This window comes from Bubalus kerabau, chromosome 21 (genome assembly GCF_029407905.1).
Source record: "Bubalus kerabau isolate K-KA32 ecotype Philippines breed swamp buffalo chromosome 21, PCC_UOA_SB_1v2, whole genome shotgun sequence".
Taxonomy (NCBI): Eukaryota; Metazoa; Chordata; class Mammalia; order Artiodactyla; family Bovidae; genus Bubalus; species Bubalus kerabau.
In genome coordinates this window covers 46,719,051-46,736,990 of record NC_073644.1, presented here as the reverse complement: position 1 = coordinate 46,736,990, position 17,940 = coordinate 46,719,051, and the positions used below count along the sequence as shown (strand labels likewise).

The 17,940-nt window shown below is 41.8% G+C and overlaps 1 protein-coding gene and 1 long non-coding RNA gene across 3 annotated transcripts in view; one reads left to right on the top strand and one right to left on the bottom strand.

Moving 5' to 3' along the window:
• LOC129635924 (uncharacterized) overlaps window positions 1-17,940 on the bottom strand; it is an 82,014-nt gene that overhangs the window by 55,690 nt on the left and 8,384 nt on the right. The window lies entirely within an intron of this gene.
• MC2R (melanocortin 2 receptor) lies at window positions 7,407-8,300 on the top strand. Its single transcript, XM_055559159.1, has one exon. It carries the CDS (start codon window positions 7,407-7,409, stop codon window positions 8,298-8,300), a length of 894 nt encoding a protein of 297 aa, XP_055415134.1.

Sequence of the window (17,940 nt, the reverse complement as noted above, 5' to 3'; positions counted from 1 at the left end):
TTAATATATCATTTGTCCCCCCTGCCAATCACACACACACACACCACTATTTCTCAGATTTCCCTTCCAAGAATATTGGAAATTTTCAAAGAACATTAGAAATTGTTTTAAAGAGAAAGATAAATGAGCAAAAACACAAAGATATATCATCGCCGAAACCCTGAACTCTTCCAGAGGTCAAGCACCTGGTCATGATCAGATTTAACACTTTCTAGGCAATCCTTCTAGTGAGCATCGTCAACTGTACTCTTATGAACATATCCAGCTCTCTCACCAGAAAAGTGAACCACTTCTGTGGAATATAGTTAAACAAGGCACCAGACTTAAATATCCTACAGGTTCGGCCTTTCCACTTCAGTGACTGTGCCTTTTAATCTTTATTTGCATTGTATTATATAATTTGAGAAAAAAAAAAAAAACCTCATTTAGTTGTATATATAAAACTCAAAATCTCCTACTTTGTTAGTAATTTGAGTTTTCCCTGGCCAGTGAGACAGCATGTTTATATCAAACTCCAAAGTAAATAAAAATGGTAAGGCCAGCCAAATGACAGTTGAGACTATGTGAGATTATTGCTACCTCAAAGGGGAAAGGGGAAGCAAAAGCTATGATAAATAATACAAAGACCTTTTTTACCAATTGATGGGGAAAACAACCCCCGACCCCCCAAAAAAAAAAAACTCAGTGAAAACATTCTCAGCAGCACACCTAACAAGCTTAGGTGTCTCCAAGGCCCTTCTGCCTCAGCAACTCAGTTCTGCTGCTCCCTTTACATACTAATCAGGCTCCAGAGTTCAGTTAAGTCCAGTTCATGTCCAACTCTTTACAACCCCACGGACTGCAGCACACCAGGCTTCCCTGTCCATCACCAACTCCCAGAGCTTGCTCAAACTCATGTCTGTTGTGTTGGTGATGCCATCCAACCATCTCATCCTCTGTTGTCCCCTTCTCCTCCTGCCTTCAATCTTTCCCAGCATCAGGGTCTTTTCTAATGAGTCAGCTTTTCACAACAGGTGACCAAAGTATTAGAGCTTCAGCTTCAGCATCACTCCTTCCAGTGATTATTTAGGACTGATTTCCTTTTAGGATTGACTGGTTGGATCTCCTTGCAGTCCATGGGATTCTCAAGAGTCTTTTTCAACACCGCAGTTCAAAGCATCAATTCTTCAGCACTCAGCTTTCTTTATGGTCCAACTCTCACATCCATACATGACTACTAGAAAAACCATAACTTTGACCAGACAGACCTTTGTTGGCAAAATAATGTCTCTGCTTTTTAATATACTGTGTGTTGGTCATAGCTTTTCTTCCAAGGCGCAGGTCACTTGTCTTTTAATTTCATAGCTGCAGTCACCATCTGCAGTGATTTTGGAGCCAAGAAAATAAAGTCTCACTTTTTCCATTGTTTCATCTATTTGCCATGAAGTGATGAGACCAGATGCCATGATCTTCATTTTTTGAGTGTTGAGTTTTAAGCCAGCTTTTTCACTCTCCTCTTTCACTTTCATCAACAGGGTCTTTGGTTAATCTTCGCTTTCTGCTGTTAAGAGTAGTGTCATCTGCATATCTGAGGTTTTTGCTATATCTCCCTGCGATCTTGATCCAGCTTGTGCTACATCCAGCCCAGCATTTCACATGAAAGGCAATGGCAACCCACTCCAGTACTCTTGCCTAGAAAATCCCATAGATGGAGGAGCCTGGTGGGCTGCAGTCCATGGGGTCACTAGAAGTCAGACACAACTGAGCAATTTCACTTTCACTTCTCACTTTCATGCATTGGAAAAGGAAATGGCAACCCACTCCAGTATTCTTGCCTGGAGAATCCCAGGGACGGGAGCCTGGTGGGCTGCCGTCTATGGGGTCGCACAGAGTTGGACACGACTGAAGCGACTTAGCAGCAGCAGCAGCACTCTGCATATAAGTTAAATAAGCAAGGTGACAATATACAACCTTGATGTACTCCTTTCCCAATGTGAAACCAGTCTGTTGTTCTAGAACTAGCAATTTCAAATCGAAAGTTCTCTGTGCTTCAGGTGATTCTACAAGAAGCAATGGCACAGTGGGAGAGAAAACTTCTCTGATTTTAGTATCAATCTCAGCACTCTTCAGACTCCTCACCACCCCACACGCCACAGCCCAACATGCATCCTTCAAGCCATCTGTCAATCATACAAATACATTAATTCCAGAAGGTTGCAAATAAGAAAGCAGGCAAACCCTTCACAAACCAGTCCACAGCAATTAATAGTCCTTGTGTCTTAAAAGCACCAGCTCAGGGTCCGTGGTGGACATGTGTATACAGGGGGAGACACCGGGGAGTGGGATCCCAGCCATACAGACTGCACAGTTCCATCTCTTACAAAGTCCCTCACAATAAGCAGATCTTTTCAGTTTGTTCACTTGTTCAATTTTATAAGAAGTCCTTCAAAGTGCTCTGCCCTATTCAAGTCAAACTTCTGGGATTGAAGGTATGAACTGGCAGGCACTCAGCTCCTCAAGGTGACTGGGGAACTGCCATGGCAAGATAGCTGATTGGTTACACATACTCCTACTGACTGCCACCCGGACTTCTGCCAGGAACTGCCAGTGCTCAGCGGAGTTGGGTGCAGGCCGAAGGGAAGGTTGTTGAGCTTTCCCCTGGGGAGACAGAAGCTCCCAGACTAACCTACATCCTCCGCCCTGCCCCATTCCCACACCACACCCTCATTTTGGCTACTTGTAATTTATGTAAAAACTAGCCTACATGTTGGTTTTTAAGATTTTACTATTGTTTCCAATTTTTTATCTCTTCTTTTTTTACTGAGTCATCTTTAGCTTGTCTTACTACTCAGCTTTTCTACTCTTTTTCTTTTTTTTTAATTTTATTTTATTTTTAAACTTTACATAATTGTATTAGTTTTGCCAAACATCAAAATGAATCCGCCACAGGTATACATGTGTTCCCCATCCTGAACCCTCCTCCCTCCTCCCTCCCCATACCATCCCTCTGGGTCGTCCCAGTGCACCAGCCCCAAGCATCCAGTATCGTGCATCGAACCTGGACTGGCAACTCGTTTCATACATGATATTTTACATGTTTCAATGCCATTGTCCCAAATCTTCCCACCCCCTCCCTCTCCCACAGAGTCTACTCTTTTTCTTATTGAATTTAAGACCAAGAAACAGAAATACAAATAAGGACAGTTTGTACCCAAGAAGAATTGACTGTTTGAACTGTGGTGTTCTTGAGAGTCCCTTGGACTGCAAAGAGATCCAAGCAGTCCATCCTAAAGGAAATCAGTCCTGAATATTCATTGGAAGGACCGATGCTGAAACTAAAGCTCCAATACTTTGGCCACCTGATGGAAACCACTGACTCATTGGAAAAGACCCTGAGGCTGGGAAAGAATGAAGGCAGGAGGAGAAGGGGACAACAGAGGATGAGATGGTTGGGTGACATCACCAATTCAATGGACATGAGTTTGAGCAAGCTCTGGGAGTTTTGCAGTCCATAGGGTCGCAAAGAGTCAGACAGGACTGAGCTACTGAACTGAACTGTACCCAAGGAGAAAACGGTGGATGTCTCTCTCAGCCACATTATCAGGGGAAGGTAGGTCTGGTGTGTTTGTGGGCACCGGGACAGAAGTAGGAAGCTAAGACCAGAAGGCCCAAGCATCCTGAGAGCACAGGAACGGTAGGGAGCCTGCCCAAGCCAAAACCTACCAGCTGTTCCACTGGCAATAAGCCTCCTTCATTAAGGAGGCTACGTGGGGCAGCGCACCACTGGTAAGGATGTAAACTGGTACAACCCTCCAGGAAGGCAGTTTGACCTTATCTGTGCATATACTGATGCACACACACTCTCACATGCATATATATTTTCTCTCAACAATTCCTTTTCTGTGAACTTATCCAACTCACTAGGCACATGACATCTTACATGATTATTCATTACAGCATTCTTTATACAGCAAAATGTTTGAAACAACCCAAGTGACTATCAAAACACAGATGAAATAACTCAGGACATATCCACCCAATGGAATACATTGTAGTAGCTTTTTTAAATTGGAAAAGGAAATGGCAACCCACTCCAGTATTCTTGCCTGGAGAATCCCAGGGACGGGAGCCTGGTGGGCTACCATCTATGGGGTTGCACAGAGTCGGACACGACTGAAGTGACTTAGGAGCAGCTTTTTTTAAAATGGAAAAATGAGGAGCAGAAAGAATGAGAAAATGATCCATCTACTTTGTGCAAAGTGTCCAAGATGAAATAAGGTACAAAACACTAGGTATAATATACCGACCACTGAACACACAGGGCAGGGGGTATCCTGCTGGCCAGAAATGGGCTGACTGGTGCCCAGTGTTACTGAGATCAAGCCCACTCTGCTTGCCACACCATAGACCAATGAATCTGAGAGACGAGGGGTTGAGGCAAGGGAGAGATTTAATCGAGGAGACCGAGAAGGTGGCAGGCTAGTGCCTCAAAATAAGCATCTTACTGGGGTCTGGATGTCAGGTTCTTTTATACATCAGAAGCAGTGAGGAACTAAAGTCAAAAGGCAGAATAGAGAAGGAGATGCAATGGGGAAGTAAAGTGAAAGGGTCTTCAGTCTGGCAAAACATCTCCAAGGGAGTGGCCAGTCTTTGGAAGGGATGTGTTAATCTCTTCTTTTCACAGGTGGGCAGGGACAAACTATCTCTCCACAAACTGAACAAAGGCAATGTAGTTTACAGTCCAGCAGAGGGGCAGGGCCCTCCAGGCAAGCCACTGAGTATGATTATAATAAAAGCAATGAAAAGCAAGTCAAAGAAACAGTTTCCAACATGAAGCCAGAATTGGCTTTCTCCCTGCAACACAGTGCTCTGTGTCTGGGTCCCCAGCATCTTTCCTCCCAGCTGCCCCCAGTCCATGACTGGGCTCAGTCTACTTCTGCAGGAGCTAGGACTCCTCTAATTGGCAGCTGACTCAAGGACTCTCCACTGACCAGCTCAAAACTTTCCAGAGCTGTGCTGTGGTGAGAGACTGCCTACCCAGTCCCCCTTTCTTCCTCTTCTTTGCCCCAGGAGTCGGGCCTGCCTCACAGCCTGAAGACTTCCTTGCTGCTCTTGCTGCCTCTCCCTTTCACCCTAACAACTGGGAGAAGACGTACACACTCCTATTGTTTTATGGGCATAAAGAAACTCCAGAAGAAGACTGGCCACTTCTTTGAGGAGTAGTAATGGGGCACACAAGATGAAGGGATGGGAGGGAGACTCTTTAATATTTTCATGTATCTATACATACACACAAATACACATATATAAATATATATGACAGTAATACCTATTCAAAAATGAAGTCAAAACGTTACATGCATCTAGTGAACACAGGGAGAGGGGGCCTCACTGAGCTGGGATGCAGGCAGGAGCCCTGTGGCACTGTGACATTGTGATTTATAAGAAGACACATATGCGGTCTGCCTCCTCTTGTCTGGCACAGAGTTCACAAGATCGCTGGAATTCTCTAAGTGAGAAGAACAACCAAGTTGTCTCTTGTTATGTTAATGATGTGACTTTTGGGAAGCCACTCCTAAAATCTCAAGAGGGGGCCATTTGGGAACCCAGACCTCAGTTCCTCACTGGCTCTTTCTGAAGTCTGGATTCTAAAACTCCATCAACTGGAAAAGCCACATGATACAAACCACTCATTCACTCAACAGAAAAATAAGCCTTGTTACCCTCCTCCCCAGCCATTCTCCCCAGAAGCCATACAACAACCCCAAAGCACAGAGAGTATGATGCGGGCTGCTGACTGTCTCCAGGGAGCCTGCAGCCCTTTTACTCAAGGCCTCGTGCCATCTGCCTCCCTCCTGAACTGAAGGAGGGGATTGTGGGGCCACACTCTCCTCTGAATTTCTTTAATATAAGCTTCTAGAGAGAGCTGGGAAAACAATTTGGTCAGTTATATCTGACTTGGTCAGATACACAGGTTTTTTACTTATTTTATTTTCATTTCTACTAAAGCCGATAAAATTTCTTTATCAGATGAATACTTACAGAAGCACTAAGATAAGTGATTTATTTTAGCAGATATTCATCTTTGGAGCCAAAGAGACCTTGATTTAAATCCTAACTCTCAGTATCTTGGCCTTTCCATCCCAATTCCTTAGATGCAAATTGGGGGCAACAGGACTACCTGTATTGTTGACAAGAGGATTAAAATGAGATGCCACGCATAGCACATGGCATAGTACTGCTTGGCACGTAACAGGAATTTCACAAATGAAAAAGCCTTCTCCTTTCTCTCAGAGCCCTGCAAAAATATGAAAATTAGACTTTACATTTTCTGGCCAAAGACAATAATCAGTATAAAAAAACCTCATTTTACAGTTGCCCATGTTCCCTTTTCTTTTGCAAAGAGCATCTGCCAGTTACCCCATGTAACTGTTGTTACAGCCACAATCATTTGCTACACTGTTGGTGGGAATTGGGGGTTCCTTAGAAAACTAAAATAGAGTTGCTATATGATCCAGCAGTTCCACTCCTGGGCACATATCTGGAAATGATGAAAACTCTCATTTAAAAAGAAATATGCACCCTAATCTTCACAGCAGGACTATTTACAACAGCTAAGACATGGAAGCAACCTAAGTGTCCATCGACAGATGAATGAATGGATACAAAATATGTGTTATACACACACACACACACACACACACACACACACACAGAAAGAAAGAATATTATGCAGCCATTAAAAAGAATGAAAGAATGTCATTTGCAGCAACATGGATGGACATAGAGACTGTCATACTAAGTGAACTAAGTTAGAAAGAGAAAGAAATATATCACTTATATGTGGAATCTAAAAAAAAAAAAAATGAAACACATGAACTTATTTACAAAACAGAAACAGGCTCACAGACATAGAAAACAAATTTATGGTGACCAAAGAGGAAAGAAAGGAAAGGATAAAAGGAGTTTGGGATTAACAGCTTTATGTTACTATGCATAAAATAAACAATAAAGATCTACTGTATAGCACAGGGAACTACATTCAAGAATCTGAAAAAATATATGTATACACACATATGTATAACTGAATCATTTTGCTGTACACCTGAAACTGACACAACATTTTAAGTCAACTATACTTCAATTTTAAAAATATATATTTAGGAAGGATTTTTTAAAAGATGAGGGTCCAATAAATTATTTTATTTAAATATTCCACCATTGTATTTTGCAGAGGCAACAGAGCTTCCTCAAAGGTATCATGGCTTGTTTTTATTTTGTGATCTATTTTGTAACTAATATTCCTACATATACTTTTTTACCTCAGATCTTCAGCAAGAACTACAAAGAAGAAAAGATTCTGGAGAATCAATCAAGTTTCCTGTCAAGTTCCAGTAACGTTTCTGTCTTAACTGCACACAGGAAAGATGAAACACATTCTCAATCTGTATGAAAACATCAACAGTACAGCAAGAAATAACTCAGACTGTCCTGCTGTGATTTTGCCAGAAGAGATATTTTTCACAGTATCCATTGTCGGGGTTTTGGAGAACCTGATGGTCCTTCTGGCTGTGGCCAAAAATAAGAGTCTTCAGTTGCCCATGTACTTTTTCATCTGCAGCTTGGCTATTTCCGATATGCTGGGGAGCCTGTACAAGATTTTGGAAAACGTTCTGATCATGTTCAGAAACATGGGTTACCTCGAGCCTCGAGGCAGTTTTGAAAGCACAGCAGATGATGTGGTGGACTCCCTGTTCATCCTCTCCCTTCTCGGCTCCATCTGCAGCCTGTCTGTGATCGCCGCTGACCGCTACATCACAATATTCCACGCTCTGCAGTACCACCGCATCGTGACCCCACACCGCGCCCTCGTCGTCCTGACGGTCCTCTGGGCAGGCTGCACAGGCAGTGGCATCGCCATCGTGACCTTCTCCCATCACGTTCCCACAGTGATCGCTTTCACAGCGCTGTTCCCACTGATGCTGGCCTTCATCCTGTGCCTCTACGTGCACATGTTCCTGCTGGCCCGCTCCCACGCCAGGAGGACCCCTTCCCTTCCCAAAGCCAACATGAGAGGGGCCGTCACACTGACTGTCCTGCTCGGGGTCTTCATTTTCTGTTGGGCACCCTTTGTCCTTCATGTCCTCTTGATGACATTCTGCCCGGCTGACCCCTACTGTGCCTGCTACATGTCCCTCTTCCAGGTCAATGGTGTGTTGATCATGTGTAATGCCATCATCGACCCCTTCATATATGCCTTCCGGAGCCCAGAGCTCAGGGTCGCATTCAAAAAGATGGTTATCTGCAACTGGTACCAGTAGAATGATTGGTCCCTGATTTTAGGAGCCACGGGGATATACTGTCAGGGACAGAGTAGCGTGACAGACCAACAACGCTAGGACTCCAACTGTCCTCCCCTTCCCTAGAGCACGAGGATAATTCCACTGCTCTTGTTGTAATAGCTCAATTCCACGTGAACAGCCTTGCTATAGGGTACAACTTCTATAGCTTAGAGAGGCAAAATAATTACTGAAAAGGCCAGAATACAAAGCACATACAGCAATACACATGTGAGAACTCTGAGCTAAGGAAAAGTTTGCTCTTCTATAGATAACTTGGAGAAGGAAATGGCAACCCACTCCAGTGTTCTTGCCTAGAGAATCCCAGGGATGGGGGAGCCTGGTGGGCTGCCGTCTATGGGGTCACACAGAGTTGGACACGTCTGAAGAGACTTAGCAGCAGCAGCAGCAGTATCACAGGGTGGCCTCTCCTAAGTGCTAGGACAAGCACTCAGGGTATGGACTACAGGGTTTTTGTAAGCCAAAGGTACCAATAAGTTGCTGCGGCTGCACTGCCACACAGAGCCCCTGCCCGCAGCCTGCTCTCCTTTCTGCTTTGCTGTGCACCATCTCCAGTCTTTCTACAAGCAGGCAGGATGCATCTTATAGTCAAATAACCAGCTTTGAGTTTCCAATAATAAAGGAAGCTTCTCCATTAGTCTTCTTGGCTAACTCAGCATCCCACTGGCTTTAAAGTATTTTCCTGGTTAAAACTCCTTATGCTTTAGAAGCATAAATTTCAAAGGAGGAAATAAATATATAATCCATTTGGTTCTTATGTAGGAATAAACAAAGGCCAGAGGAAAACTGTGGCAAAATGAAGAAGGTATACCCAACCCTTGTGAATCTGTCCAGTGCGCGTGTGCTCAGTCACTCAGTCGTTTCCAACTCTTTGAGACCCCATGGACTGCAGACCGCCAGGCTCCTCTGTCTGTGGGATTTCCCAGGCAAGAATACTGGAGGGGGTTGCCATTTCCTCCTCCAGGGGATCTTCCCAACCCAGCGATAGAACCTGCATCTCTTGTGTCTCCTGTATTGGCAAGCAGATTCTTTACCACTGCACCACATAGGAAGCCCATACCTGTCCAAACATAGAGGTAAACGAAAAAAGTCGACATGTCCCAAAATGCATTTTAAGGAGAGAATGTGTGTTCACCAGGTTTTTGGACTATGAGGGAAACCAAGACCAAAACAACATTTCAAGACAGAGCTGTTACGGAGACTCAAGCCAGAGACTGGTGAAAAACATTTAACCTCATTCCCTAGATGAATCTGAGGCAGACAGCATCACTGAAGAATTTCCTCCTACTAGAGCCACAGGAAAGATGCCAGATACTGACAAGTGGCGTCCCCAGCAGGATAAAAGAAACACAAACTGTAGGTTCGTCTGTTTTAAAGACAAAGCTTAAAGAAGAAGCAGATTCTGATCCTAAGTCTTTGCTGAGTCACAGATTAATTTACAGGGATGAGCGATGGAAGGGACAGAGGCCAGATCTGCAGGTACAAAGCGCTGAGCAGCTCAGGAGCCAGCAAGAGGGACGGTGTCTTGGGAAGAGGCACTTCTTGGCGCCCAGAGTTTCCCTGAGCTGCTGAGAGGAGAAGCCAGCCATGAACAGGACTGATGGTCGGGTGATGGCTAGAGTATTCAGTGTGGGGAGGGCAGGAGCTTAAGAAGCAGAAGGGAAACACAAGAGTTAATGGGGAGGCTGCTGGGGTAGGTATCCAAAAGGTCAATAATTCAGTTGAAGCCGAAACCCAGTGTCTTCTGCACCTCCATCCTCCAGAAATCCTTCTTTGATCCTTCCCCCTCACCAAATAAATGACAATACCCCTTTCTCCTCTTACTTCTCTTGAGAGAACATCCAGGACAAAGATGAAAAGAAGCAAAGACTGAGGAATTTCTTATACTTTTCTTCACTTTAATAGATAAGCTTTAAAAACTTCACCAATATGCTTACTTTTGAAAATTAACTTTTATCAAATTAAAAATATTCTTTTCCTGCCACTTTCCTAACAATATTTTTATCATTGATCAATGTTGAATTTTATTTAATGCTTTTTCAGATGATCATTTTTTCCTCCTTTAATTTATTAATGTACATCAGATTAATAAATTTTTAATAATTGGGCTATCTTTCCAAACTTCAAATGAAGATCAATATGTATTATAGCAACCATGGACATATTTACAAAACGAAAATATGTTGTTTTAGAAAAGATTTATTTTGATTTATTTTTTACATACTTAAAATTACCTTAAAGGTATAATTTAATTTATATTTCATGAATGACCTTTAGTGAATTTTATGAGAAATGAGAACAGTACCAAAAAATAAAAACTCAAGGCACATGCTTTCCAGGGAATTCCCTGTCAGTCCAGGGGTTAGGACTGGGTACTTTTACTGCTGGGGCCCAGGTTCAACCCCTGGTCTGGGAATTAAGATCATTCAAGCTGCATGGTGCAACAACAACAAAAGGTATGTGCATCCCATAAATATTCTTTTTAAAATAAAGGAAAAGAAATTATACATGGGCTATTTAGTTGGCTACTCCTCTATGTATATTTAGTGATTTTTAAAACCTATTTTGTGCAGATCCATATTGCTACACATGCAACAGTTTGTAGCTAGCAATTCTCACAATCGGGATGACAATATCCCACTGATATTACAACATGATCATTAAAGAAACAGCAAACAACTGTTATTTATTTTACTGACATGTATATTTAAGATCTGTTATTTGCAGAGTATTGCTGAGAAACTAATCCAGTTATTCCTCTTTGCATATCTACTTGTATGCTTCTTTATCCATATAAGTACAGTTTGTACTATAATTAAAAGTTCTGATAGTATGTTGCTGCTGCTGCTGTTAAGAGACTCTAAACACATGTATATTCTCGTTCAGTAAAAGTACATCTTTCTTCCCATGCAGTAAAAGTACATCTTTCTTCACATCCCCTAATGTCTCAGGTCAGACTGACCAAGTTCCCCAGAACTCTGTGAAAATAAGGAAGGCAGAGGGCAGGAGGACCTACAAAAATTAAGTAGACTCCAGAACAGTGTCTCTTGCTTCCATTAGGATATTAATAAATGTACCTAATTTAATTCCTTAAGAAAGTTTTATGTTAGTAGAAGCTATATGATATCTGAGGTAATAAATCCCATGAGCTTTAAATCTGTTAAAAGTCTTCATTTTATCTGTCCACTACTCTTGCCTAGAAAACCCCATGGATGGAGGAGCCTGGTAGGCTGCAGTCCATGGGGTCGCTAGGAGTCAGACACAACTGAGCGACTTCACTTTCACTTTTCATTTTCATGCATTGGAGAAGGAAATGGCAACCTACTCCAGTGTTCTTGCCTGGAAAATCCAAGGGATGGGGGAGCCTGGTGGGTTGCTGTCTCTGGGGTCGCACAGAGTCAGACACGACTGAAGCGACTTAGCAGCAGCAGCAGTTAATCCTTTACTGTTTTCTGCAGGTTTTAGCAGTCTGGAGTTTGTTGGATAAGACTATGACGTCATATAGACTTTAAGCAGGATGTCTCGCAGCACTTGCTGAAGAGTGCTAAAACTCCTCTTGGGCTCCCTTCCTCTTGCCTTTTTGATGATATCCAACCCAAGAGTGCTGAGATCACTGAAAATTGTCCCAATACTAACAAAGCTAAAACACTGATCAAATAAATTCATAGAATATGTCTAGAAGTGGCAAGAACTTCCTTTTACAGATAGAAAAGCACTGTTAGGAGAGGTGAGAGTGATTCAAAATCCACATCACTGAGTCCTAATCCCAGCTCCATGTGTACTATTTATATAACCTTGAACAAGATATTTAACTTCAGTAAGGTTTCATCATTCCACCAGCTATATAGGGACCACAGTACTGCCTGTCACAGAGAATTCTGTGAGAAATAAATTTTAAAATACAAGTTTAGTACTATGCTTGGAGCATGCTAAATGCTTGATAAAAGTTAGTGTCTACTGTCATTGTCATTGCTATTATTATTATTATCATGGGCCTTGGTAAAGTATCTGCCTGAAATGCAGGAGACACGAATTCGATCCCTGGGTCGGGAAGATCCCCTGGAGGAGGAAACGGCAATCCACTCCGCAGGATTCTTGCCATGGAAAACCCCATGGACAGAGGAACCTGAAGGGCTACAGTCCATGGGGACCCAAAGAGTCAGACACAACTAAGTGACTGAACATACACACACTGTTGTTATTACTCCAGTGTCAGACAAATGGGCAGAGCCTTCTGACCACAGTGTAGAAATGCTGCTGCTTAACTTAGTGCTTGGGCTTCCCAGGTAGCTCAGCTGGTAAAGAATCCACCTGCGATGCAGAAGACCCTGGTTCGATTCCTGGGTTGGGAAGTTCCCCTGGCAAAGGGATACGCTACCCACTCCAGTATTCTTGGGCTTCCCTGGTGGCTCAGATGGCAAAGCATCCACCCACAATGCAGAGACCTGGGTTCAATCCCTAGGTTGGGAAGATCCCCTGGGGGAGGGCATGGCAACCCACTCCAGTATTCTTTCCTGGAGAATCCCCATGGACAGAGGAGCCTGGTGGGCTACAGTCCATGGGGTCACAAAGAGTCGGACACAACTGAGTAAGCACAGCACAACTTAATGCTTCCTCTTCTGATTCTCTCACTATAAAGGGCCTGCCCACATCCCCTGTTCTCTTAATCTCTAATTCCAAATACTTAAATATACTCATAATCAAAAAGGCCATCTCTAAACTCATCATAACAATTAGCAAGAATTTAGATCTAAAAATCATGCTTTCAGCATCTACATAACCATGGCAAAGGAAAATGTCTAGTTCTAGGAATCCTGAGTGCTTTCCTGATAACTATTTGCATCCTTCTAAGTATTTCCATGACACATTGTCACTACAGCTCTATACTTACAGATTATTTTGTACAGCTTTCACTAGTTTCTACCTCTAAAAATTGTCCTAGCAGGCACATTGATTAGTGCTTAAAAGTTCAGTTTCTGGAGTCAGAAAGAGCTGGATTCATGCCTAGGGAAAATACTGAAGGTCTTCAAAGCCCTTTCTCTCATCTATAAACTGGGCTATGACTCTACCTCTGTAAGGGTTCAGTTCAGTTCAGTCGCTCAGTCCTGTCCAACTCTTTGCGACCCCATGAATCGCAGCACGCCAGGCCTCCCTGTCCATCACCAACTCCCGGAGTTCATTAAGACGTCCCAAGCCTATACAGTGATCTAGTGAGGACTTCATGAGATAATGCATTTAAAGCACTTACCATACATAACACATTAGTTGATAAATAGATAGTTAAATGACAGCATGCTATTTTTTATTATTTCTAACATTCAGATAATTAAACAAGGATCTGAGAGTTTAAGCTACCAATTCTTAATCTTAGGTTGTGACCAAATTTATTGCAGAGATAAATATTTCTATCTCTGCAATAAATAAATTTAAAATTTTTATTTTTATTTATTTATAAAAAAAATATTTCAAACATCCTAAGACATATTTAAAATAAAGCCTTGACTTCCACAGGTATGCTGGAGCAGACTCCTAGAAACCAGCCCTTTAGCAATATAAATTCTGGACACAATTTTAAATATTCAGGGCTCTAAAAAGTGAACAAAAGCAGGGAAGTTTTAGAGAAGAGTTACATCTTGAATGAAGGGACAGACATAGGTGAGTCTCTATTTTTTTAGTTTTGAGCTGAAAGGTGAGAGCCTCAGTGCAGTGCAAAGTGATTAAAATTCTCTTATAAAGTCCACCATCTTTCTTGCCTGAGGTACAAGGCCACCAAAGCTGCCAGAAAATGAAGGGAGGTGTCTCGGAGAGGATAAGCCAGAAAAAAGGAGGCCTAAATCTTGTGGACAAACATTGCCCAAGTAAGGCTGACTCCTGAACCAAGCATGTAGACAGCAGACTCAACACAGTTTGCATTAAGGTTTAAAGAACTAAATTGGCATTTGAACTCTCGGCATTATAGGTGATAAAGGGTTTGCAAGACAATTGCATACTACATAAAACCATCAAAATCCCTAGAGGCATATAAAAAAATCAGAGTTTCTACAACATAATACTTACAATTTCTAAAATCGAATTCAAAATTAATCAATATATAAACTAGGAAAGTATATCCTCACTCAAGGAAAAATTCAACCAACAGAAGCAAACCCTGATGACTCAGATGTTATCAATATCAACAAAAACATTATAACTGCTACTGAAACAATGTTCAATGGGGTAAGGGAAAATATATGCACAATGAATGAACAAAAAGGTAGAAAATATCATTAGAGAAATAGCAATTTTAAAAATAAAAATGAAGTTTCAGAAATAAAACATACAAAATCTAAAATGAAACATTCACTGGATGGGCTCAGTAGTAGAGTGGAGATGACAGCAGAAGAGTTTATAAACTTGAAACTATGTCAGGACTTCCCTGGTGGTCCAGTAGTTAAGAATCCACTTGCCAATGCAGGTGCCATGGGTTTGATCCCTGATCCGGGAAGATTCCACATGCCTTGGGGCAACTAAACCCACGTGCCACAACTACTGAGCCTACGTTCTAGAGTCCATGAGTCACGACTACTGAGTCCACATGCTGCAACCACTGAAGCCTGCACGCTCACTCTACAGCCTTGCGTCGAAACAAGAGAAGCACCCACAGTAAGAAGCCCACACGCCACAAGTGTGATAGAGTACCCCAACTCGTACAGCAAATAGTGAAAGCACATGCACAGCAACAAAGACTCAGCACAGTCATAAATAAATTACTTCAGGAAAAAACAACTGTGTCAGTAGAAATCATCCAATTTAGAAAGAGAAAGAAAAAAAATATGTTTGTAAAACCATAAATAGAGCTTTAGGAACCTGTTACACAACATCCAAAGGTCTAGCATAGGTAATTCAAATACCACAAGAAGAAGAAAGAGAACTGGGCAGACAAAAAAAAAACACTAGCCAAAAACTTTTCAAAGTTGGAGAAAGGCATCAATTTAAATGTCCAAGAGGCTCAGCACACCCAAACAAGAAATATTAAGAAAACCATATTTAGCTGCATCCTAGTCACCTGTTGAAAAGTAAAGAGACAACTCTTCAAAGGAGACAGAGTAAAAGAACACATTACACAGATAGGATCAATGAGTCAAATAACAATACACTCACCATCAGGAACAATGAGAGCAGGAAGACAGTTGCACAACATCCTATAAGTTTGCCAAAAGAAAAACCTACCAATGCAGAAGTGCATATCCAGTAAAAATATTCTTTAAGAATGAAGCAGACTTCCCTCGTGGTACAGTGGATAAGAATTGGCCTGCCAGACTTGTGCACACAGTGGGGGAAGGAGAGGGTGGGACAGATTGAGGGAGTAGCGTAGAGACATATACATTACCATATGTAAAGTTGGATAGCCAGCGGAAATATACTGTGTGATGCGGGGAGCTCAACCCAGTGTTCTGTGACAACCTAGAGATGGGATGGGAGATGGGAGGGAGGTTCAAGAGGAAGGGAGCATATATATATACCTATGGCTGACTCATGTTGATGAATGGCAGAAGCCAACACAACATTGTAAAGCAATTATCCTCCAATTAAAATTCAAAAATTCTAAAAAAAAGAATCTATCTGTCAATGCAGGGGACATGGGTCCAGGGATTGGTCCAGGAAGATTCCAGATGCCAAGGAGCAACTAAACCCATGCTTCACAAGAGAAGCCACCGCAATGAGAAGCCCGTGTGCCACATCCAAGAGTAGCTCCCCATCACCGCAACCAGAGAAATTCCGCACGCACCACCAAAGATCCAGCACAGCCAAAAATAAAAGAAAAATAAATAATTTATTTTAAAAATGAAGGAAAAACACAGACATTTTCAAGTAAAACAAACTTTAGAGAATTTTTCAACAACAGAAATGCACTATAAGAATTGCCAAAAGAAATTCTTCAGAGTACAGGGAAATTATATCAGAGGGAGTGCATTGCTTCAAGAAGGAACAAAGAACATTTGCAATTGTAAATGTGTGAGTAAATATAAATAACAACTTTCTCGTAGTTTACTTAATATATACATGACTGTTTAGAGGAAAACTTATATAACATTTTCTTGCCAGACTTATATATGAATAGAATACACAGGATAGCTACGACATAAAGTATTGGGGTGGTAGATGGACTTCTATAGTTGCAAGGCTGCTACATTTCTCTAAATTGATACTACATTAGCTCTAAATATATTGTTAGAAGCTAAAGATGTATATTTAATCCCTAAGTCAACTACTGAAAAAATAATGCAAAGAGAGCTAAAAAGTGAATAAAGAAACTAAAATGAAATTCATTTAAAAATACTCAATAATCCAAAAGAAGATGCAAAAGGAAGAGCAGTAGAAGAAAAAAGAATGAACATAAAATCTTTAAATGGTAATACTGATTAAAAACATATCAGTACTTATATTAAATATTAATGAACTAGCCATATCAATTAAAAGGCAGAGGTGATCAGAACATATAAAAAGTAAAACACAATTATAGTCTGATAAGAAGAGAATCTCTTTAATTTACAAATACATGTATGTTAAAAGAAGATGGATAGAAACGTACCATGTAAAGAATAAGCATAGAAAAGAGCAATCAAACTAGAAAAACAAACCACAGGAAAAAATATTACAAGATAAAAAGTGAGATGCCATAGAAATGAGCATGCTGTAGAGTTCTCATTCTGGGAAGATAAGAGTAGATGTACTTTTCCTCATTCCTTCTGCTAACTACAACTAAAACCACTAGAAGTGAGGCATAATACAAACATACAATTCTGAAAGATGGTGAGAAAAAAAATCAACTAGATATTGTTGGGACCCAATGAACAGCACAATGATAGTTGTTGTAAATAATGATGGTTGTTGTCATTTATATTTCTCTCTGCCTTGAAATTCCCAGATGTGAGCTGAAGCTAGCAGCTTGAAAGTTCCAGTGGTCATAGGACCAACACACACATACATATCCACAAAGGCCTGATCTCTCTAGTCAAAGGACAAGGAAGAGGACAGGCGAGCAAGAAGGAAAAATTTAGGTAATATCTGGTCTGCTGCTGCTGCTGCTAAGTCGCTTCAGTCGTGTCCAACTCTGTGACCCCAGAGACAGCAGCCCACCAGGCTCCCCTGTCCCTGGGATTCTCCAGGCAAGAACACTGGAGTGGGTTGCCATTTCCTTCTCCAATGCATGAAAGTGAAAAGTGAAAGTGAAGTCGCTCAGTTGTGTCTGACTCCTAGCGACCCCATGGACTGCAGTCTACCAGGGTCCTCCGTCCATGGGATTTGCCAGGCAAGAGTACTGGAGTGGGTTGCCATTGCCTCCTCCGAATATCTGGTCTACTCAAGCAAAAAAAACAGAAAAAAAATTATGAGCCAGAGATTTTATCCCTACCAGGCAATAAAGAGCCTCCATCCTCTCCCCTGTGGAGATCACACAGGCATCCTGGACTACTCCTCACCAAGCATCAAGGAAGTGGCATCAGAGTAGGCCTACTGTAGAATGAGGCAACCTCCCCCATAACCTGGTATTCTCAGATACCACATAAGGGGCACTAATGAGACACGCGACACATACATGTCAGGGTGGCATCATCAGAAT